We start from the raw sequence: 24,365 nt of genomic DNA, 5'->3' as shown, positions 1-24,365 counted from the left end.
ATAGATTAGGAAATGTACTGGGTTCTACTCCTAGATGGCTTATATACATCTATAATTATTATTTTGGTCTAGGGTCTATGTAAAATACAAAACAATTCTGGAAAAAGGCTTAGGGTCCAGGAGTGACTCCCTTTTAGCTAGCTGAAGGATCCATCCTTCACCTGCTCTTCCTCCTGTCTGGTGACTCTTGTGTTACGTGCCTAATGGCCCTATTTCAGCCCAGGGAGTAGGTGTCCCCATGGCCTAAGGTTAGGGAATTAGGAGATGGATAAAGTTCAAATTCCTCCATGCAGAGAAGGGCCTACAACTTGCTGTGAGAGCTCTGGTATCTTTACATGAATTAAAAAGTATCCCTATTTCTACGTAATCGGCCATGTTCTTGCTTTCAAGCAGTCCTGAACTAGAGCTACACTGGGATGCCTTTGGGATGTGTTGGATATGCAGCTTTGACTGCATCAGGGGCATTAGATTTGGCCCTTAGAAGCTTTGCTGCTACTTTTCTGGATTCTTAGATCCAGATGGGACATTAGCAGGAGCAAGTTGCCCAGCGCAAATCAGGGAGTTTCCATACATATGTGGAAACGTAAGTTCCACATACAGAGAATTTCCAAAATAACTGCATTAATGGAGTTTAGACTTTCAAAGCCTTTATATCTGGTTTAACTTCCCCAAACTGAAAACCACCTAATATTGTCATCAGCAGCTTTTGAAGAAGGAACTCTTAGATTTTCGAAGAAAGTAATTTGTCATAAATTGTCTGGATTTTTTTTTTTTTGTTACCATACTTGTGTTTCAATAGCTGCAAGTATCATTCAACGGATTTTTTTGCCTTTGCTTTTGTTTAATGTTGTGCACTTACTGCTGATGTCCTGAGCTGGAAAGCAGCTGTGCAAAGTGTTTTATTCTGTGTCCTCTCCTTTGTCTCCACACAGAGATAGAGATATGTCTGTGCATAAATAATTTTTAACCAAATATTTGCTTATATGGACATTATCTTAGCACTCATCTTGTTTCTCCCTCACTAAAATGTAGCTTTTGCTTTGGATATAACACTTGAATGTACAAGTAAAAAAGTTTGACTAATTTCTAAAACTTGAGGATATATTATTTTGAAAGAGTAAGTACAGTGTTTTTACACCATGAAGCTTAGCATTTTCATTATTTCTGTTTGCCTTGTGTTTCAGAATTGAACTTTTTGGTTTTAGTCCATGGTTTTTCTGCCCTTACAAGATAAGAAGGCATCTAGCAATGCTATCATAAAAATGTTTGGTTACTGTTTTGTCATCCAAAGATATTAAATATCTGCTCGTGGGCAGGCTAAACTGTTTTTTTGCTGCATAGGAGATCTTGAGGAAAACCTCTCCAGAAGTGACTTATTTTTCCCTGACAGATGGGAAACGACTTCCTCAGACTGAAACAGAACAAGGTCTCAAAAATAATACATTAGTCAGGATGAGTTTGGTACAGTGCCCTGGGTGATGCTCTCTTTGTGTTGAGAAAGGAATGTACTCTGAATAATTAGAAAAGATAAGGTGGGCACCTGAGGAAGATAAGCTGAACAAAGAAAATTGAAAGGTCTACTCCACCTAGATCCCACCTATTGTGAATGGAATGATTGGGTGTCAAAATATACCTTATGTATATTATATATATATATATATGTATGTAAAGATGTTGTGTAACCTCTCACAAAAACTGTAGAAAATACCTAACTTTTCCCTGAAAACTTTGGAGCTAGTTTGTCCGGTGCGAATCGGCTAGCTCCCCGACGTTGCACGAAATAAATACCTTTGCTGCTTAAAGACAAAATTAGTCTCTGAGCAGTTACTCAGTGCCATTTTGGCATCAAGGCCTGAAATGGGAGGAATCATGCCTAAACAGATTCTGTGTTAAAATCTCACTTCTTTCCCAAGTCTGATTAGTTCCACCATATGCAGGCATATTGCATTTTTACTACTTCTCTTTGTCCCCGTGGGGGATTCCAGGGTTGTAAAACCAGCTGATTTATCTCTTACCAGAAGATTTACTGACCCCACAAGATGTCTCCATTGGTTTAGCTGAGCTGTGCAAATTGACTTAGGATGAGGACAGTGTTAAACTCGAGGTTTCAGGGGAAAAAAGGGACTCCCGTGTTGGTTAGGCAGAGAAACTGCTGCACTCAGGCTTAAGCTTGTCCACTATGAGATTTACAGTAGTAACTGGTAACAGACACAATTTACACACATACAACTTACACATCTTGATAAGTTCATGATACCGTCTCTCCAGTTTCCCATATGAGCCTATTTTTTCCTGATAATACAATTGGATTAATACCTTTCCCACCTCGAAGTCTGTAAATGTGTTACGAAGTTACCTCCAGGGAGGCAGTTATCTCCCTTTGTTGACGGAAGTTGTATTTTCAGCCATATGTTTAGGATCTCTACATCAAATTGTCTGTCACTGGTCAGGAGCCAGACTTCTGTGTCAGCTGGCAAAAAAGAAATGAGAGTAAGTCCTGTCTTGACTTCTTTATTATTTTTGAAGTAGGTAAGCTGAGAATAAGACACACTTCAAGAAAACTTTCTTTACCACATGATGTGATATTAGTGATTTGAGGGGGTGGAGGAGGAGCACAGCTTGGTGTTGGGACATTCTGTGCTTTTGGAGTTGATACTTTCTGGAAGGCAAGCAAATGTGAACCTTGGCAAGTTATGCCCATGACTTTCATGCAAAGAATATGAGAAAATGTGGCTGTTTTAGTTATTCTAGCTAAATTTGTAGATAATGAAATCCTGTGGACTAAATTTCCCCTGATTCTCTTATGGAGAAATAAATTTCATCTTTTTTAAATGTTGCTAGTGTACAATACTTTTCTCTCGGCTACAGCTGCTCTTAGGTAATAGGTGTCTGAAATGCGTATATGCATTCAGGAAATAATTTCAAATTTGTGTGCATGATAAAACACAAATACTTTACTTTCTCAATACTGTGTTGATGTCAATGGATTAAGGTTAATAACAAAGCTTTTTTGATAGTGTTAGTAAAAAAAGAAATTTTGTTTTCAAAGCTAATATTAAATGCTTTTATTCAGTCTTTTAATCAATTGTTATGATGTATTTAAATTACAAGATCTGTGAACACTAGAATTAATGAAGCAAAAGTTTATTTTTCCCCTGGATTCTGTCCCATGAGTACCTGAACAAAAACACCTGTAGTAGTTTGTCTCATTTTCTGATGAGGCATTTTGAAAAAAAATAATAACAAACCCCCCCAAACCAAATCAACAAATGAACTTCAGTACAGGTTGTAATAATACACAGACCTGTACTGCAGGCTTTGCATACAATTGGGGCATCTCAGAGTTCATTCTGTGCTTGGCTGTCTGTGTTTCACAATATTTGCAGGAAATTCAGCATCATTCTGACTTAACCTCTGTCAGATTTGCTTGAGATTTGTTAAGAACTTGGAAAAAAAATTGTTAAAAAATTGTCTGCATGCTTGAACACTGTGATTGCACTTGGTTCTTTTGAAATTGGTTTAAAAATACAGTGCCAAAAGATGCATTTTTTGGTAGTGTTTTTGATTTCTTTAACAAAAATATTTAAAAGCAATTCAAATAATAAAAATAAGATCTCATTAAGGAGTTAAGAATTCCATTCTTAAGAATGAGTTTGGCTCTGAGACCTTTGTGAATTCTTTCTTGAGGAAATAGTGCTGCAGGGACCTCTCTCCTACATCAGGTCAGTCTCTTACAATGTCTGTGCATCTGTACATATCACATAAGTGGGGCTCTAATGTTACTTATTTCAGTTTTCTTTTTATTAAGTTCTCAGAAGTCCACAAACTGATTTGCTAGCAAAATACAGATACTGACATGTCATTTTAGCCTGTGGCATGCTACATGCTTTGAAAGACAATCTAAGCTGACTTGTGTCACTTGCTAGGGAATCTCTGGGTCAAGCGTCCAGAAACATGGAACTGTTTGGGGTCCTCAGAACAATTGCTCTCCATCCATCCATATCCCACAAGATACAAAGGATGTCTCCTTCACTGAGTGAGGAGCAAGCTATCCACATCATCATGTGACTTTTAGCTTGGAAATTATTTTGATATGTCCGTTCTCATTTACTTACAGAAAATCTAATTAGGAGCAGATATTTAGGAACCTGCAAAACTATCTCAATTGTTAGATTTTTGAGTGTAACAGGCACTGGAATTGGGGTTTCATATCCTAGATCAGTTTTAGCATAATTCCTCAACACTGAGCTCTTTCACAGAAGTGAAAGATTGTAGTAATTTTTAAAATTATTTTCTGATTTAAAAATTACAGTGACTTTACTAGGTACATACGTTCAAGAGATTCTGCATCATTCTTTGCTCAAAAAGGCTAACATCCCATCCATGTATTTTCTCTAACACAACATGAAGAATCTGATTCATGAAAAGGACTCCTTGAAATTATTTTAACTAAAAATTGTGAAGTAATCTTTCCTAGGTCATTATTTCCTGCCACTGTTAAGAAAAAAGAAACATGGGGTCTTTTTGAGAACTCTACCTGTAGTATTTAGTAAACAAGCCTAAAGCATTTTAAAGTGTGTCATCCTGTAATAAGATACTTTCTTCTTAGTTGTAGCTTGAGGAGTGGATATTGCACCCCCTCAAACTGACCCATTCTTTTTTCTGCTTTTCTTCATCCTTTTTTTCTTGCCTCTTTTGTTACTCTTGCTACAGTTCATCAGATTCATTGGGCTTTTTTTAAAGCCAAATAACTTTGTAGATCTGCAGTAAGATACAGCTGCGTAAGTGTTCTCTCCCCATCGCCAAGGGCATAGAAGTGGCTGAAGTATAGCTCTTGAACCAGCTGTGGCACTGCAGGACTAGTGATGGGGAAGTGCACTCAAGCACATGCTTGAGCAAGTTAGGACAAAGTTTCACAATCATTTAATCCTGCATCTGCATGCTACTCCATTAGTGGGACAGGTTAGGCTGTAGTCAGATACTGTACAAATACAGGATGTTATTTTTGTCCAAATTTACAGAGAACATTAAAACTTATGCCAGATTTAGGTCGGCTTTATGTAAGACCACCACTGCAAATTTAACCTGTCAAATAGATTTGAATTGTAGAATGCTGGATTGGCATTTTGCACCGTGTGGTGGTAGCAGCTTTGATCCACCACGTTTGAAATTATAAAACCTTTTGATTGGGCTCCCTAGCCAGCAGCATTTTTAGGTACCTCACATAGTAGAACAGTTGGAGACATAGAAGGGAGGGGGGAGATCAGGAAATCATAAAAATATTAAGGCTTTGTGTAAATTGAAATTTGTACCACTTTGGGATACACTTTGGCTCGTTAACTGAATGCATTTTATCTGGGACTAGGGATTCTCTGGGTATTTTTGAGCCGTACGGAGGCAGCCTGGGTGCACAGCTCCCCTCCTGCCAAGGTCCCTGCTCTTCTCGCCGCTTTCTTGCCTGGCTCCTTTGAGAGTTCAGCACTGCAGAACGAGGGTCCGTCCTCCCAGGCTGCAGTCACTGGGTTCAGGGGATGTCTCACACGCTGCTCACAGCTACCTTCTCTGCACCCCATCCGCTCTGGCAGCCCTGGATAATTTTGATTCAGAAACACCTTACTGGTTTCGCTCTACCACAGCAACACTGAGAGAGAGTGTTCATGTAGACGGTCCGCCACAGCAAGGAGCAAGTCCCCCCTGGTTTTTGTAATACATTTTATGTACCCCCGTGCCACCCTGTGTTGCTGTTAGCTCACCCTTTGCCTGTGAGGATGAACTGGAAACACGCCACCAGGTAACTGTCATCACCTCATGCACTGATGGCAACTGTGCCGTTCCCCAGGTGTTTGCTGAGGGGAGGCAGGTGGCTCCTGCCGGCCCTGCTGCCCTGTCTCTGCCAGCCCGGCTTCCTTGCATGAAGCCATTTTTTTTCCCCTCCTGTATGAGCTGACTGGCAGATTTCAGCCGAGGGATGGCATAGTCTAGCTCTGTGTTTTAAGCAATGTAGCACTTGAAGTAGGGTGATGAGCCACACCGGCGCCCCTCGGCTTGGGCAGGGGTCTTCCCTGCCCTTGGCAGGAGCAGTGAAATGGCATCAGGCACACAGACAGGACCGCCCCCCCCCCCCCCCCCCGAAACTAGCCCCAGTTTTTCCATTTTGTTCTCTGGAAAACATGAATAAGTCAGTGTTCCCAAGAAAGGTGAGATGCTTCCTGACTTGTGGGTGAGTGCGGAAGCGGTGCGAGATGGCGCTTGTCGCCGGCGGCACCGGGGCAGGTGGCCGAGCAGCTCTCACAGGGCCTGCAAAGCAGTGTGCAGCACCGGTACGCCTGAGGGTTTAATGTTCTTTTTCTGCCAGCTGCGGTTCCTCTCTCCCCATGTTTATCTGCGGTGTTTGGAAGGGAGGCAAGGAGGCCGAGGCCCCGTTGCGGTGACCAGGGCTGCTTCGCGGGCTGCGGGAGGGAAGGGGGAAGCGCGGCCCAAGCAGGAACGCGCTGCTGTGCGCATTTCTACTCTGCCGGCCGCTGTTCTGACGTTTTTGAGGGAAGTTTTGAGGCAGTTTTCTCAGGTCTGTGGAGTTTTGTTGTGTCATGTCTGTCTGATGTGGGAAAAACGTTCCTGTGGGCACCGCGCTCCCCTCCGGGCGACCAGCGCTGCCCCCCGCCTCCCCCAGCAGGAGGCCCCGCTGCCGCCCCCCGCTGGAAGCCCCGCGGCCGGCCCGCCCGGGCGGAGAAGGGCGCCGCCCGCTCCGCGTTGCCAGGGGGACGGCGGCAGCGCGGCGGCCGCCTTGAGCGGCGGCAGGGCCGGCAGCGGCGGGTCCCCGGCCGGCTGAGCGGGCGGCAGCGCGGCGGAGGTACCGCTCCGCGGGGGGGCGGCTCGGTCCTGCGGGGGCGGCGGCGGTGCCTGCGGGCGGTCGGTCGGCCGCGGCCCGCCCTGGCACCGCGTCCCCGGGGAAGAACGAGGGGGCAGGCGGCCCGGAGCGGGGGAGGGCGGCCCCGGCGGCCGGGCCTGGCGGGCTGGGCCGCTGCACGGCGCCCCCGGGCTCCCCTGAGAGCCCCGCGGCTGGCGCGCCCCGCCGTCCGGCGCAGGGCAGGGCGGGCGGTGGCGGCGGGGAAGGCAGGCGGGGTGGAAGAGGGTTTTGATGTGTCTGGGGTGGTTTTTCGCAGTTCCCTATCAGAGAACGAAGCCCTGACTTTGGGAAAATCTCCAGCTCCCTCCCCCTCGGTCTCCCAACAGCTTTCTGCCGGCTGTTCCGTGGGAGCTGACTGAGGCTGAGTCTGGCTGGAAAGCCGCCTTGCAAGTTATCGTTTCAATTTAAAATTTAATTTCGCTTTTTTTAGGAAAAACAACTTCTGCAGCCGCAGAGCTGTACCTGGCGGTAGACTCGGTTGTAGCTCAGTGAGCTTTGGCTGATGGTTACAGCTTATCTTCACAATTTCAAGGGCAAAACTTTTTTCTTATTAAGTGTTGCAGAAGGGAGTATCTTCCATGCAGTAGGAATTTATAGTTATCTAAGAATTTCTTCTTTGCTTCTTACTTTGAAACAGGTTTGCTGGCTTTGATGTGAATTTAAAGGAGATGCTTGAGGATATTGCTTTGAAGGATCAAACTCTTTTACTAAAGATATAGTAGAAAACTTGTAACAGTTTCGTATTTCAAAGGATAGACAATTTATCAGTGCATGAATAGCTAGGTATATCCATAAAAATTAAACATCAATTTTCTAATTGTGCTACATTGTTCTGAGACAAAAAATACAGAATTTTTGTAGACTGTCATAGCAAAATCAGCTGCCTGCATATTAAATTGAACAGTTTGGACCCAATTACTAAATTATTGTTAGTGCTGCTTAGTTACAGAGTTGACAGTAATCTGCTCCACAACCTACCCAACCTGAAGTCAAATGGTTTGTCAACGTTACTTTTGTGACTCAGAAGCACATTAGTAACTAGATATTTATAAGTTGTGGGTTATAATTAGCAAAACACACTATAGCACTGGTCTGTCTTAATTGTGTATATACCAACACACTTAAATATATCTAAAATATTTGCCTTTCATTGTAGTAAAGTATAGAAGGTGTTGTAGGAAAACTGCAAGTGTTGGCATTGCGTGGTGGTCTGTTTTTTAACTCTCTCACTTCAGCTATTCCCTAAAAATGTTACTTAACTCTATTCAGCACTGATAAAGTAGAAACAGTAGAACAGCAAGTGGTTTGCAAAAATCCCTGCATAAGTGCTTAATTTTGTCACATTTTTCTCCCAAATTTTGCCTTAGCAGTTACCCTTTTTATTATTTTGATATTAAACACACCAACTCCTTCTTGTTACTCATTTCAAAAAAGCTATGAGATAAAGTGTCAGGGGAGATCCAAATTCGTTAATGTAGCCATATAGGCAAAGAACGAAGTAAAACAAAAAACATGTTAATTAATACATTTGGTAGGTGATACGTCTATGTAATTCCCTTAAAATAACTGTTGTCTTTCATCACATTAAATGCCTTTATTATGTTTAGATGCAAATTCACCTCATGCTAACAGAGAGGAAAATGAAAGATGAAAACACTTTAACTGCTGCTTGTAGTAGTAGAGGGTAAGACTAAAATTTTGATAGTCATTAAACTTGCATTTAAGCCCATTAGTCAAGCTTGAAATTGGCCTCTTCAGTAGACGAACAATACCAGAGAGTGATTTTTATCTTTCAATAATACCTTTTAATGATTACTGCAAAGGGAGGAGGGCAGAGCAAAGCAGTACCCTTCTGAAAGGAATTTAGAAAATCTCTTTGGTAATTTTTTGAGCTGTTGGGAGCACTTAGTTTTATCTGTTTCTGGAACAGTACACTACTAATACATGAAACCTCCTTAGGCATGTAACAGCAACAAATAAAGAATTTTTCAGAACTGCACACACAAACTGCGAGCAGTAAGTCGGGCCTAGTTACAGGCAGAAATCAGAGAGGGGGAAGAGGACTTCGCTGAGCAGGAAGCGAGCAAAAGTGATTGGGTATTTTGGCATTTCATAATGTGAAAGAGAAACTGACAGAACAGATATAGCTTTGAAATGTAACTTACAAAGTTTGATTTATGTTAATAAAGCATTAACAATACAAATATTTTGAGATCTGTTAGGCAAATTAGGCAAAGCATTATCTAGAAAGAAGTCAACTTTACCCAAAATGTACATAGAAAGTGGTTAATTTGTGAACAGTGTTTTTCCCCTAAGTGACTCCAGTTCATTTTAGTCTGTTTTCACATGTGTTAATGAAATCTGACTCGCTCTGTAATAGTGGCTCACCCTTCTCACGCTCATTGTGTGTAGCTGGTGTGGCTATTTTGAAGCAACACACGTGCTGGCTGGCTGGCGCTACTAAGAAAAATCTGCAATAGCCAAGTGCTACCTACCTGCCTTCCCTCCATTTCACTCAGAAATGAATTCTCTAAAAGTTGCCCAGTGCCTGATTTTCACGTAACTTGCATACGATTTGCTTTTAATCCTTCAAATTTTATGAAGAGGTATATGCTAAAACTTGTCTGTCTTTATACTATGATAAATTATTTTGTAAAATAAACTAAAATAAAATATTCCCAGCATGCTGAAATAGAATCTTCTTTTATTTTAGATCAGTTTGTACAAGACAATTTTGAACATGGCCTTGTAGAACATGTTTTGATTGTTTAATCAGAAAATTAATCTAGTTAGGTTACGCATGGCAACAAACTTAATACTAAGATTCTAGCTGAAGTTAGAATAGTTACAATCAAAACGTAATGGGTAAGCTCCTTTTTTTCAGCAGTTTAGCCCATAAACAAATAATTCCTTTTGATCCCCATTGTCCTGAAGGGCACCTTAGCCTACCATAGATCCAATAGCAAATCTGGGGACTAACATTTGCTTGTGATTTCTTAGAGAGAGAAATTCTGCTTGGAAATTTTTCAACTGCACGTTCTTCTCAGTACTACATGTTGGATGTTATCTTCATTCTGGCTGCAGCAAATAATATTAACAAACTGTGTTGCTGCATTGAATAATAATAATAAACTGTGTTGCTGCATCATATTTTCAAAAATTAGAACAAGTTTTATGCATGTATACAGCCATGAATCTTAATTTGTCTTAGGAAGACGTATTACAGATTCATGATATCTCATTTTGTTTGTTTTCAGAATATGAACTGTTATGACACTGGTATTTGTAGAAATTATTGAATAGCCCGCTGAGTCCAACTAGTGTATTAAGTCCCATATAAAGAGGTACGTAAAAAGGGCCCACTAGTCATCTTAACACCTGAAGAGAAAAAAAAGTTGTAGTTCAGTTAAGATGGATCATGTGCTTATTGCTCAGATTTTTAAAAAAATAATTATCACTGTAAATGAGAGCTGAGGGATAAAAGGAGACATGAAATAAAAACTTGGAGCACGTGAAAAGCAGCGGCAAAAGGAAGTGATCACTACACAAAGTGTGACTGTGCAGCTGAACCAGTGAATGTAACCTAGAGAAGTCAAAGATGTGTGTTTTAGTTAGATGTGCTTTTGAATACTGTGGAGGCCATCAATGCTCCTAGGTGACTAGAGAAACTTTCCCATAGCATTCTGCTTTTATGCCCTACTTTGCTGAGGTACCTGACAGAGTTTAGTGAAGCAGGTCTGTGAAAAATTAATGTCATGTGTTATCATATTGCAAATCTATTTAATTTGCAACCTCTCTTCCCTTCTCCCCCTGTTTGTTCTCTAGACGCAAAAGAAGAATGGAGTCAACAAAGGTTTGTGAATCATTGTTTTTCGTATGCCAACCCCAGCGTGCTTAGGTGCTTTGGAAATGGGAAAAAATCCTTGCCCTGAGTAGTGTCCATCTACTATGGGCAAGAGGCAATGCATTGGCAAGTTACTCAGGGTGGTGCTCAGTGCTTACTTAAATACTTACTGAGGGCTTTCTGTTTCAATAGAGATTTTAAAAAATATAAGGTTGTTGTTGGTTTTTTGGGTTTGTTTTTTTTTTTTTTGGGGGGGGGGGGGGGGGGAGGGAAGGGCAGTGGCAGTGGTAGCAGCATTTGCCAGGGTTGCAATGAGAAATGTAGCAGGGAACAGAGGAAAAGCTGACAAAAGCAGAATGGGAGTGATCTGAATGGTTGGCCAGCATCAAAGTACATGGTGAGGTATAACACTACTGAATGTTGTTGAAGTGCTGTTTTTTCTGAATCAGGTGAAGTTTGCCAACTACAGGACAGATTCCAGGGAGGTGAAAGCAGTTATTTGGTAAAAAAAAACCAAAACCCCCACAATAATGACCTTATGTTGTTGATCTAAAGAACACCTATTGCTAATAAAACCAAAGTTGCAAGTAGATACTAGTCTTAAGTATTGTAAATATAGGTTTAAGCTCTGTGTAGCATTTGAAGTGAAATGAAAATTTATTTTCTTGCAGGTAAGTGGAAAGGGATCAAAAAAGTTAGCATGAATGGGAGAGACACCCAAACCCTAGACTATTTAGTGCTGATTGAGTGATAATATATTAAGGCTTCTCCTATCTACTGCCTCTTATAACACTTTATTAATTCCATTTTCTTAACAGTAATCAGTATAAACTACATAGTACTCACGAAACATTACAAAACTGATTTTTTCCAGAGATACATAAGTGCCACATCTGCATTACAAATTTTACCCTGATAGTAGTCACCCCAAATTAATTTTATTGTTATAGTATGATTAATGCTCAGATTTGTGAATGGCTGCTGGAAAAACAAAGGAAACTATTTACTTAAATATTAAAGCATGCATATTCCCTGCTAGAAGTATGATAATCATACCAACTACCCTAGCATGGTGTCACCATATATGATGAGCTTTGTGTTTACTAAGGCACTGGAGGATGCAGAGATCTGTTTCTGTAAATCTCACTAAGACTGTAAATGAGTAGTATGGTAATTCCCATTGAGTTTTGCACCTGGCTTCATTTAAATGTCTTTTAAATTGTTCTGGATGTGTATCTGTCTCTTTAAAGTAGTAAAGTAGTAGAGTCGTCATTTTAAAATCTAGATTTGTGTGATAAATGTAGGTTTCAGAAGTTCCAGCTGTAAAGGGTTTTCTTATGTTCATTATTGCTGCTGAACAGGGCTTCTTTCTTCACTGATGCTTAGAAATGTTTTTATTTCATCAGCTTTGAGATATATTCTTTCTTTCTGTGAAGTCATAAGTGGTTGTGTTTTTTTAGAGAAGTAAAAGAAAGCATATGTCAATACAGTAATATAAATATAATAACATACATAAATAAGACACACAGTTTTAATGTTTCAAGCTCCATCCATGGTTTTGGAGCCCTGCTGTCCTACAGAATGAAAAAAACCCTCTCTACATCAAAGAATTTCACACAGTTGTACAAAGTGGAAAAAAAAGTGGAGTGAAGCAAAAAGGAAGACAAAGTAGCAAAGAGATGGCACATGCCTTCCCTCACTCCCTCAGAATGGTGATAAAGTTTTGAGAAAATTAGCAGCCCTTTTTATCTTGGAGATTGTGTGCTATGTTGTACGTGGCCCTGAGCTGTGCTACATGTATCAGTCTGGTTTGATGAGAGGGGCAACTCCTTCCTGAAAGAGCACAGCTGAGCGTCTTCTTGGGGGGAGACGGATATGATTAAACTTGATGGGTCTAATCCGGTGTGTACTAGCTCACTGAAGAAAGATGAAAGAAAAGGGTTGACAGTATTATAGAAACTAATATGAGGTAATTTATCTTCTGCTACAGTCCAGACTAGTAATTTTTGCCTTAGTCCCCAGGAATTTCTGTGCATGTTTCTTGGTAAAGTCTTAATTTACTAGCTGTTCACCTATTTAGAAAGCTGTTAATTTTTTTCTATTTAGCATGGGTGATACAAGCTGAACTTGTAATTTATTTCAGCCTGGAAACCAAGGCTGATGTAAAAAGCATGAAGTGTTGTCTCCGTCTCCACTGGAATATCTTTTTTTAGCAGCAGTCATTAGCTGGGGGGAGATTTGCATGTTGTAATGTGTATCTAAAGCTCTAGGATTGCAGTTTTGTTTCAGTCCTGTGTGGGACCTGATGGAACAAAAAAATCTCATGTTCTGTCTTCTGCCATGTGTGCTCCCAGCATCACCTAAACAAAGTTCTGTTCTGAAGATGTTATTTTTATATTTCATTATTTTGTAGTCACTATCAACTGAAAAAAAGTTCTGTCTAATGAAACTCCTATCAAGACCTTAGGTCTGAATTTTCATATTGAAAGATTTAAGTAACAAAGGCCAAGAAATCCAACACATTTCTGCTTTACTGTAGAAGAGCAGAAGCACACAAAAATGAGAAAGCTTACTATAGTCTAAAAGGCACAGCTAAAAGAGTTGTACAAGTGGTGTGAAGGAGGTTATGCTAGAAGTACAGAACCAGTGCTTGCCCTCTACCAGAAGGGCTTGAAAAAGGGTGAAAGTCAGTCATAAGGTGATTGCTGGGCATGAGAAAGCATCATTCAGAAAGCTGAAGTTATGTCATGTCCAAGTGAAGAAGTTTGAAAGGACATTTAGCCTTAGCTGGTTAGAAACAACAGTACAAATGGGCAAGCCAAAAAGTGACTTTGAGGAGCAAGAGGGAGTGTCTGAATGGTCTTGGCCTCTTCAACTTGGTAGAGAGACCATGGAGGGTGACATATGATAGAAATTGCAAAATTATGAGTGGCACAGAGAAGATTGATATCAATTGCTTTTTTTCCTCCCCATTTCTTCCAGAAGAAAAATGAGGGGGCATGCAATGTAACTGAATTCTAAAAACCAAAGTGGTTCTTTGTGTAAGAGACACTGAGGACTCCCTTTGGGTTAAAGTTTACATGGGCTGAAGGAGTGACTGGGTAAATTTGTAGAAGAGGGACCTTTTGAATGTTGCTAAATACATAGAAATTGCTGGAAATACTCTGAGCTGAAAACAGTGGGAGGCCATGGGATTGTTGAGGGGGAATATCTTACGTGCCTATATATGTTAGCACTGGTGTTGGTAGCTGAACTTGCAGATGAAAGTGATGACTGATAGAAAAGTGACTGTTTATCCTATTTTTTAGTAAGGGTCAGTTACTCTGGGAATAACATGTTGTAGAATGCATGTTGAGCAGCTTAATCAAAGAAAAAAGGACTAAAGCAAAAATGTTCAAAAAATGTGTTGTCTAATGTTTGGTTTTTTTTATGCTGTCTTCCCAGGAATCATATGATCATGTTCTTTTGAATATTCCTGTCACCAGAGAGCAGATGAATCAGTATCGAGCTGCAGCTGAAACTGCTCAAAGTGAACTTGCAGCACTTTCAGTGAAGTATGATTGTGCTCAGTCAGAGGTATATTTAAAAATACTTCCAAATCCTTCTCCAAACCTGAAGATTCCCTGTAGTCACTTTATGCAGAGAATAGAAAGCTTGAAGAAAGTCCAAAGCTTTTTGCTTTTGATACAAAACTTCTGTTTCACGTAATATTCTTAGAATTTCCATGTGCGCTTTATTCAGCTTGCTTCTGTGTTCAAGGACTGAGTGTGAGTTTATATTTGAAAGATTTGAAGCAATCTAGCTTTTTATCATCATCATCTAAATGCTATTGTTTTAAATTAAACCTGAATGTTGATATTTCTAAATCGTGGTTCTATGAAAGTTCTGATAGATGTCCTCCTGTTGTTGCTGATGAGTTAAGATATAGCAGCCCATCCTCACCCATTTCCCCACTATCCAAGTTACAGCTCCACGCATTTGCTTTGCTTTTATCACCAGTGAAGTTGTGTTTGAACTAATGAAATTGATTGTAACTAGAGAGGCTGAAGAGCATGCACACATCCTTTTCTTCTGTTTCTGCTGTGCAGATGGTGTTCTCAGGAGAGAGGAGAATTTTTAGAGTTTCTGTATTTTCACATGTAATTAATTTATTTATTTATTTAACATATGACTGGCTGAGGTTGATTTGATCCAATTCAGCAATGCAGGCAGTGATCAGTATTAAAATTGAGTTGAATTTTCATTTAGGAGATATGAAATGCTTACACTTATTTACATATGTAGATTTGGGTGTGTATATTCATGAATATACATAAATACATAAAATTTGATAGAAACTTGTGAATGTTCATCCAACCAGTTGTTTAAACACATGTACATTTTACAAAAATGTATTTCTTTTGCACATTGTAAAGTGCTTTGTGATATACTTGCATAGCATCTAAACATTAAAAAAGGCTCTATCAATGAAATAAGATTTATTTAATTGTGGATAGCTGAATATGGGAAACAGGAAGAACATGTAGTATTATAAGAGAATGAATTGTTAATACAGTATATGGCCAGAAATACAGGGATAAATGTCCATCAGCTGAGCTTGAATTTGACCAGTTGATACTGAAATTACCGCTGAGTTCCCCTACATTTAATGGCTATGCAGGATCGGTACTTTAAACTTCAATTTTAAAAAGCCAGAATCTCATGTTCTCATAGAAAGAATTTATTACTGGAAATGTTGAATGGCTTTATTGCCAGCATGACTGACTGATTTATAGATTCTTTCAGCACTGTGCTTGCAAAAGCACAGTCAAGAAAGCAGCTGTTCATGCTCTTGTTAATAAAGACCTCCCTGACCCAGCTGAGGTCAGAGCCTTGTTCTGCTGAGTGCTCTGTAAAACTGATGATATGGGATTATTCTTGCTTTTTCTGCTATTGGAACTGACCACAGAGGAAAAAATATCATATTTTGCAGATGGGGAGTTGAACCACAGAGTAATTTTAAGGTTATGACCCCTTTAAGCTACCATAGCTTGGTCCAGCTGCCAAGCAAAGCAATCCTATTGTTCCTTCAGCTGCTCATTTCCTTCCCCACACTACTCCATCCCTTCTGCTGGCACAGATGTATGTGTAGCTTTATGGTGAATGGTTTTGTTGGGGACTGATGCAATTGAAAAATAAAGCTTTTCCTTCTGGGTTTTTTTTTAGCCAGATCGGTTTCCCAATCTTGTTTCACCTTGTAGCCATGTAAGTGCTTCTGCTAGCACAAAGAAGAGGGTGGAGTATGGAAACGAAGCCCAGGAGCCTAGAAAAAAGGAGAGCTGCTTTTCTTAAAATCATTGCTGCTTTATGTCAGCTCCGAAGTGTCTGATAAACCAGTGCTTGCAGGGGAAGGTCATCAGAGACTACGCTGCTGCTGCAAAAGTGATCCTCCTACCTGACTCCTCAGTGTTAGCCTTTTCTCTGGGATGTGGCCAGCTCTCTTTCCTCATGCTCCATTGTAGAAAGTGAATTCTTCTCTGTCAGCTGCGTTAGTTACATTGTTTTTGGAGATGTCAGAGAAACACCAGAGCTGGTGCAAGGGAAAGGACAGGCATGCATGGCTTGGAGCAGGAGAAGCAGGACCTCTCTTTTCCAAGGCAGTCACCATTCAGCTGGCTCACCAGCCTCCTGGAATTTCTCTGAGTATCTTGGGTTTGGTTGCATTGGAAGCCTCTGACAGAGCAGTGGATTTCCTGAGGTCCTGAATTGCAGCTTAATGTTTTAAATATTTATTGCCTTAAAATGTTTGCCACAAGTTAAAAGACCTAGCACATCATAATCAGCAGTTCATGTGGCTTACTTATTTGCCTGTTAATTTTATGTAGTAGGAGATAAATGTTTTGGATTGCATCTTGCTGCTTATAATTGGAATTGTCAGGAAAGCTGAAACATGCCTTAACACTTCTTGTGACAAAAAAAGCCACTTTAAATTACTTCTTCCTTTTAACAAAATAAAACACACTGAAATTTTATGTGCCTGGTGTGTCTGCTTTAGGCTCAGTCTTTTAGAGAGGCTTGTAGCAGAAATAGTTCAATTGAAAACAACATTTTGAACTAAAAGAGAGAGGGGAATGTAAAGAAAAACGACTGAACTCCATGAACTGTTGGGAAGCTCTAGCATCACCTCTGGAACAGGTCCTTGATATTTGGCAGTGATGTTCCTCCTCCCATCCTTCCTTAAAAGGCTCTCTTGTTGTTTCTCTGTAAATCCAGCTACATTTGATTGGATTATCAGACCAAAAAATAACTATTTGCGTAAGATGAGAAGAGGTTGCCTACAGCACAACTCTCCAAAAATGTCTTTGCCTCTGAATATGCTGCAAATCATCAAAAGGGTTCACTCTTACACAACAGGATACTATGCTGTTACAACTCCCTGCAGCTATAGACCATCTGTGGAATTGTGCACCAGAACTAGAGGCAGGGAGGAGGCAGACAAAAGAGGGAATAGTGGTGTTAGTAACTGTACTGTAATGCAGATGCGTAAGGGAGGCGAGTTAAGGTTGTGCAGCAGAACTTAAGGTGGAGTTTTGCTAAATTCTGATTTTGTAAATAAATTTATCTTCCTGTAAGAGATTACCTTGAAAAGTTGTATGTATTACACAACAGCAGATTTTGTTTTTAAAAACCTTTTTCTTGCTTTTTGCTAGTTATACGAAAATAAAATTTTGTACCCTCCACTCAGTCTTGCATGATAGAAGACTCTGAGTCTTTTGTTCCAAAACGTGTTTCTTGTCACATTGCTATACATGTAGTGCAGTCATATATTTCAGCCTGGGCAAAATTATTCTTCCTTTTTTTTTTTTTAATTGATTTTTTCCTTTTCTATCTATAGCTTCTTGAACTCAAGTCCAGAATGGTCTCCAAAGAAGCCTCTTTTCAAGAGCTGAAGGCGGAAGCTGAAAGCTACAAGGAAAACAATGCTAGACACATGTCTCGCCTCCTGTCTTTGCAAACTCGAATTCAGGAGATGGAGGAAGAGGCATGTGTGCTCACCACTTCTAAAAACCAGGCTGAGCTGACAGCTCAGGTGGCATCTAAGGAAAACTGGGAACTGAAGGAGGAGCTTCATGAGCTAAATGCCAAACTTAAGTAAGATTCATGTGAGACGAGAAACAATTTTTGTTCGGGGTGACAGAATGATACAGTTGTCAACACAGAAATATACATTGGTGGACAGACTTTATTGCAGATCTGAATTTTGTTACAATGCCTTGCACAACCGCAGTGTCTATGTGGAAGGTATTGAAATCTGAGTTTTGGTTTGAGTTAGCTCATAAATCAGGTTTTGAAAGTTTTGTCCTTCAGAGGAGAAATGATGATATGAGTCAGCTTGGTGTAACCTCATTGTTTACAAAAAAGGAGCACAGAGGGCTGTTTGAACACAGTAGAAATGATAGGTATGGTTTCCTCATTCAGGTATTTCCATGTACGGCACTGAGGCAAGCCTTGTGTCTTTCATAGCACACTTGTGATAGGCAGTACCTGCAGCTATGGTCTAGTGCCCTGGTCTGTCCTTATCATGTGGCATCTTTTGCAGACATCTACCTGTCACCTGACATGCTTCATGGGCCATGCGATAGTGAGTGACTGTGCTGCTGCACCACTCTGGTCTCTTTTCCCCTCTTCTGTGTCATGGCTGGAACTGGAATTCCAGTGTCAAGTGAATTTCTTCCTTAGTGTAAAGCTGTCTGTTAGGAGCAGTATAATCAGAAAATATGGTATAGTTCCTAGTTAGTAGCATCCTGAGGGAAGCATGTTCATGTTTGGTTAATGTTTGTGCAGCTTTCAGAAATGCTAGCTTTCTCTGAGTTTTCTTGTGCTTTCTTCTGGAGGATTGCTGTGTGGGGTTTGTTTGGGTTTTGGTTGTTTTTCTTAATGTGCATACTGATTCCACAAAACTTATTAAAAGATAGTATCATTAACTATACTGTCAGCGTAGTGTGTCAGAGTACTAATCTATCAGTTCTGCCTAACTGCTAGTATTTCAGGTCTGTGGGATGGAGACTGATAGCAATGTTGATCACAAATAAAATTGATTGGTGTGAAAATATTCTGAATTCTAAAATTCCAGAATCAGTCATGTTATATTAATAGACACCTTGTAGACTGTTGTAATGGATCTTTTTCCACCATTACAAGGCAATATCCATGTCTCTCTCAATACAGTCTAGTTAAGAGCAAGGTGAGTGTTTACCAGATGTCTGTATTTCCCAACTCGCTATTTCACACAGCTCTTCCAGGCTTTGTGCATTAGGAGTGGATAATTAAGTTATTTTAACATTTAGAGAAATCCATTGCAGTGTACTTGTCTATTACCAGCTGATTTGCAAAAAGCCCTGTCTGGAGAGTGCTGATGTTGACCACCAAAGATTTTAGATACGATCCAAAAGTAAGTGAGGAGATAGTTAAGCCAAAAAGTATATTATGTATCCTAGCAACATAGACAACATGACAGTCTCTGACATAATGATTGTTAAGATTCTTTGAAAAGCTACTTCTGGGAGAAAAAATAAAGAAGAAAAAAAGGAAGAAAATGCTCCTATCCTGTTTGCCTAACACACTGGGAGAAAACTGCCAAAATACTAGTATCATACTCGCCTATTGTTGCAGTGATATGATCAATTTTATGTAGCATAAAACTGTGCTGTCACTCCCAGTGCAGTCCTGGCTGCTCTGTTTTGCCCATGACGCTTGTGTCAGCACTTCTGTTTGTGTTGCTGTGTAGTGATTGGGACCAGGGAACTGCTTCAAGACAGAAGTGAGCAAAATAAAAAGCTTAATTTCCAGCTCTACCAGTCCCAGGTCTGGTTCACTGTGTGCATGGAGAGTACCACTAGAGTGCTGGTAAAAGGGGAGGGACAAAGGGAAGTTGAATCTGCTCTTTTTGGAAGGAACAAACGTGTTGGATTGGTCATGAGCCTACAGTGTATGCTTTCAAAGCTTTTTCTCATCCTCAGCTAATGGCTACATGTGTCACTTAATGAGCTTTAGTCGCTTAGTCTGGGCACCTTAGTAGTACGTGGCACATGACTAGTCCTATATTAGGTATTTGAGAAAGATTTTCACTGAAAACCACTAATAAAAGGTAAGAGAAAGGCATGAAATGCACATTTACATTCTATACCTAGGGATATAGTAAAAAATGTGTAATGAATTTTCTGACTAGTTTCCAAGATGTACACGTCTCTGATTGAAAAGGATGCTTTTCTACTCAACATGTCTATTGCCAAGGTATTTTTAGAGCTTGAACTGTGAAAAGCTTTTTTTTTTTTTTTTCCCTTTTTTTCCTCCCCTTCTCTTTGCTCATTAGTTCTGAAGAGCTAGCAAAACTGTGAAAGAGCTGCATTCTACTTTTTTGTACCTGATTGCCTATTTTCTAGGTGCTTAGACCTTTATGGCCCCACTGGAGGTAATTATGTTATTTGCAGAGTTGCCAAGTACATGCTTTGTACTTCAGGTTGTTTATTTTTAGCAGGTATAGTTCTGTGTGTGGTGTGCCTTCATTTTTCAGAGCCACAGAACAGTTTGCAGGGTTGATGGTCAATCTCATACATATAGGCATGTATGTACGACATGTCTGGAGCCTCATGCCTTTTCACTTCTGATATATCCCTCCTCAGGACAGCAGCTCAGTAACCATCCCACAGCTTAATTTTGCTGGGGCTATAGAGGAGAGGGAAGTGCCTGGAGGTGAGGAAGCTGTAAAGCACTTGTTTCTTGAAGGCCAGTGCCTGCTGCAGAAGGCAGAGTTCTTTTGGTTTGTGCTGTGTGCTGTGCACTAGCACATGGAAATACCCTTGTCTTGTCCAGAGCAGTAATTAAGGTTTTCCATCATTCTCTGTTATTTTTCTGCTCTCTTCCACTTTGCAGTGTTGACAGCTGTGCTAATCTCCCTCCTAAGGCAAGATTTTAAATTTTTTCATGGACCATCTCTTTTGCTTAGTGATTTATAACCATTTAATGCATGTGTTTGCACTCATTGTGTGTTTCCTATAAGAGTCTCATGCTGCTTTTTGATTATGGAGTGATGCTCTGTTGCCTGGAGGGAAAGAAATCAGAAATGAAAAAGAATGAGTCCAGAAATTACTAACGTGCCCACCTTGAAAACTGAGAATAGTTATATGCTCTAATAAGCAAATGAGTTTTAATAAAATATTTCCTCTAGACAGATGTTTGGTGCTACCTCATGTTTCGTTTTATTCTAGTATTCAAATCTTTGTGAGAACGCTCAGCAGTTTTGTCTCTTGCCACTCTACCACTAAGTACCTCTCTTATGGGTGTTATCTGAAAGGTATTGGAATTGATACTTGGATTATACTAATGGTCATTTTGAGCTTTATTTGGTTGGCTATTTTTGTTAATCTGTTCCTTTGTAGCTTTTCAGAAGTGATGCTCAGCATTGCAGCATCGTGAGCAAGATTTGAATCTATGTATTTGCTACCTGTGCAGACTGTGGCAATGCTTGTTTGCTGGGCTTGTCTTTGTCCCTGGCAATGGGAGGGTTGTAACCACATTTATGCTAATGAGTTAAACTGACTGCTCTGGTTGTTTGTTCTTATAAAACGTTCACAAACTGCTGGTAGGGCTGATGACAGATGTTTCACGTGGGTATGTATCTGCATGAAAGGTGCCTTCTGAAATTGATGAAATTGATGATAAAAAGCTGCCTTCATACTTTTGTGGTAGTCCCTTAATATTTTCTTTTTTAATCTATCCCTTTCATGGGTAGTGTTACACTGCAGAAGACTGTATTACAGCAAAGTTCTGTCTCCCATCTCTGCTGGTAAACACTTTGCAGGTACTTGTACTGATGTCCTATGCTTCTATTAGTCCAGTCCTATACTTCTCTTTCCCCAGAATTTGTTCATCAGCACTATTAGCTTCATTAGAGAGAGGATGTGAAGTGCTTTTAGCATATTTTACTAGAATTTTACCACTCTCTTCTCCCTTAATTTTTCTAAGCTTTTGCTTGCAGCCTCCATTTTTCAGTATCTTGAGAGCACTGTTTATTAACATCACCTAGATCTTGTGTTTTATTGAGATATTGTGCTGAGAATGAGGTTGGGATCATAGAAGATTCTTTGAAGTGCTAATCAAAAGCAAAGATGAAGAAATGTTTACACTTAAGGAAATAAAAGTTATATGTATGAACAGATATAAAGATTTATATGTAACTCTTAATATTCATTTTGTGGTATGCAGAAGCTAGCAATAATCTTGAGATAATGTCTTTTGCCTAGAATTCTGTTTCAGAGAACATTCATCCTGATGTGTGGTTTTCTTTTCTGTCCGATTAGTAAAAATTTGAATGAATGCAAAGAAAGCACGACTCAAGTTTCTAAAATCCGCAGAAAGTATGAAGAGCTCCTTACACAGCTGTCTGGATTCTTGGACACAGACATCAGAGAAAAAGAGAAACCACAGGAACATTTAATGTCAAAGGTGATTATGTGTAGGCAAGGGTTTCTGTATAGCAATTTAACAGAAGAATATTTGGTTGTTAAATAATTGTTTATTTATTAAAATAAATAATAGTTATAAATATATTATTTATTAATAAATATTTGTGGTAAATAATGATTTGCAGACAGTGCTATCATTTAAGACATTTATTTAGTTTTTTTTCCCCTGTTGGGCTGATTTTCAAAGGTGCTGAACACTAACAGACCTCAGTGAACTCGGTCTGCTCTTACTTGCATAAATATTTTATCAGCCTGTATTTTCCAAGTACAACCCTGATTAGATTCTTGTTTGAAAGCTTTTCTGAAAACCTTAACACTGGGAGTCACTAGGTGACATGTAAACTAGATCTTAACGCTTATCTTGAGCTGACATACCATTAAATAGAAACATCTGAAATGGCACACCCTAAAACTACCTTAACTATGCTCTGTAACAAATGCTGTAAATAACTGTGTGGGTTTTTTGAGACTTAGTCACAAAACTCTATTATTTCTCTTCAGAATACTTCTGAAATTTCAAAAACTAAGCTTCCATTTAGAAAAGAAAAATAATTTTTATACTCTTAACCTTTACTGATGCTGCTGAAGGAGATTTTATCCTAATTTTATGTATTCTCGTGTTCTGTCTAGTCTTTGCTGTCCTGTTATTTCTTACCTAATATGCTCCCAAGTGATGTTGGGAAATTCTGTTTCATTATATTAATATTATTATAAGAGTTCCAGCTATAAGGAAAACTTAAAAAATGAAGATTATCTAGTTATGTATCACATTGATTTCTTAAAATACTTGCCCTCGTAATAGTACAAGCATACTGAAATTGTAACAGATACTCTAACAAAACTTGGCTAGTTGTCATTAGGAGCAAAGATGTTTGTGTTAAACTGTAACTCTTACATGCTTTAAGTTGAGGAAATAACTGGATTTTAAGGGAGAAGTATATGTTGATGTATTGTTTTAGCAATGTGGTAATAAATCTAGTTGGAAAATCTAATATGTGCTGAAAAGTGTGTGCATTAGGGAAACTTAGCAGCTAATTTTTCTGTTTGGGGTCAAGGCACGTCTATTTCGCTTCATTTCCCACATTCCCCCACATCCCCATAAAACAGAATTGATCTGGCTTAGTTTTAACAAATGTCTTACCGGTAGGAGTCAGGATACAATTGTTACGTTATGCACTCTTTGAAGTGACCACATTCATGTATTCCACTTCTTGGAAATAGCATAATGTATGAAACCAGTCCTAGAATCCTCCTGGAAACAAGTCCTTTTTGCAAGGTTTTAGTTGCTCAGAACAGCAGCCCACCAGGTATTTGGCCCTGCTCTTGAGCATGCTTATGAAATAGTTGTTGCTAACTCAAATCTCCCATGTCTAAAAAATTTCAAGCATAAAATGCAGCTTTTATTTTCTCATTCCAAATGAGAGGCACATATTTTAAAAAGCCAGACTGAAATGGTCTGCTTTTCACATGAAGTTAGCTACATGATCTGTTTTCATTTTCTGACCTGCTTCAGGTCGGGCACAGACATGCAGTGACAGTAGCTCTCCACCTGTTTAATAGATCATAGAGATTGTGTGGGAGTAAATCTGAACCACATTACACTAAGGTGTGGGCGTCTGGTGGGAATATGGTTCTCTTTTTAGTTTTCTTTCTACTCTTTTTAGAAAGGAGTAGTAGAATCCAATTATAAATTTGACCTAGGGGTCACCAGAAACACCATGTCTTTATTTGGATGATTAGGAGCAGTTATACTGGGATGAATATATATCGTTGTGAAGTGCTTTAAAAAAGTTACTAGTATTTTAATTGTTTCTCTAGGTCTCTGAAATCTGTAAAGAAAATCTGACACTAAAAGATCAGGTTGCTGCTCTTCAAGAAGCTATCAATACCCATGAGATGGAATCAAGAGCTAATAGAGAAACTATCATGAGGCTTGTTTCAGAGGTGACTAAGGAGCAAAAGAAGGCAGCAGGATACTATCAAGACATGGAAAAACTCAGTAAGGTACATAATTGCATGACATGTATGTTTGTCTGTTTTTCAGATGTTTTCTCAAAATTTCAAATTAATTTCCAATAGGAATTTTATGAGAAAAAATGCTTCTGAAAAA

The 24,365-nt window shown here is 39.6% G+C and overlaps 1 protein-coding gene across 6 annotated transcripts in view; it reads left to right on the top strand.

Annotated features, from left to right (window-relative positions):
* The first annotated feature begins 6,783 nt into the window (after positions 1 to 6,783).
* The window catches only part of CCDC170 (coiled-coil domain containing 170), a 46,263-nt gene continuing 28,681 nt past the window's right edge, over positions 6,784 to 24,365 (top strand). For 5 of the 6 annotated variants that reach the window (XR_005104972.1, XR_005104971.1, XM_037392570.1 and 2 more), the window contains exons 1-6: positions 6,784 to 6,850; positions 10,733 to 10,760; positions 14,196 to 14,327; positions 17,626 to 17,882; positions 22,091 to 22,235; positions 24,074 to 24,259. Coding sequence is in view for 4 of the 6 variants with exons in the window: in XM_037392570.1 (XP_037248467.1) it covers positions 10,746 to 10,760; positions 14,196 to 14,327; positions 17,626 to 17,882; positions 22,091 to 22,235; positions 24,074 to 24,259 (735 nt within the window). In the remaining 2 variants the exon portion in view is untranslated. Of the gene's footprint in view, positions 6,851 to 7,780; positions 8,592 to 10,732; positions 10,761 to 14,195; positions 14,328 to 17,625; positions 17,883 to 22,090; positions 22,236 to 24,073; positions 24,260 to 24,365 lie in introns of those variants that run through there. The other variant, XM_037392571.1, reaches the window with a different exon arrangement.

This window comes from Falco rusticolus, chromosome 6 (assembly GCF_015220075.1).
Source record: "Falco rusticolus isolate bFalRus1 chromosome 6, bFalRus1.pri, whole genome shotgun sequence".
NCBI classification, from domain to species: domain Eukaryota; kingdom Metazoa; phylum Chordata; class Aves; order Falconiformes; family Falconidae; genus Falco; species Falco rusticolus.
The sequence above is the reverse complement of the archived record's forward strand: the minus strand, read 5'-3'. Positions and strand labels throughout refer to the sequence as shown.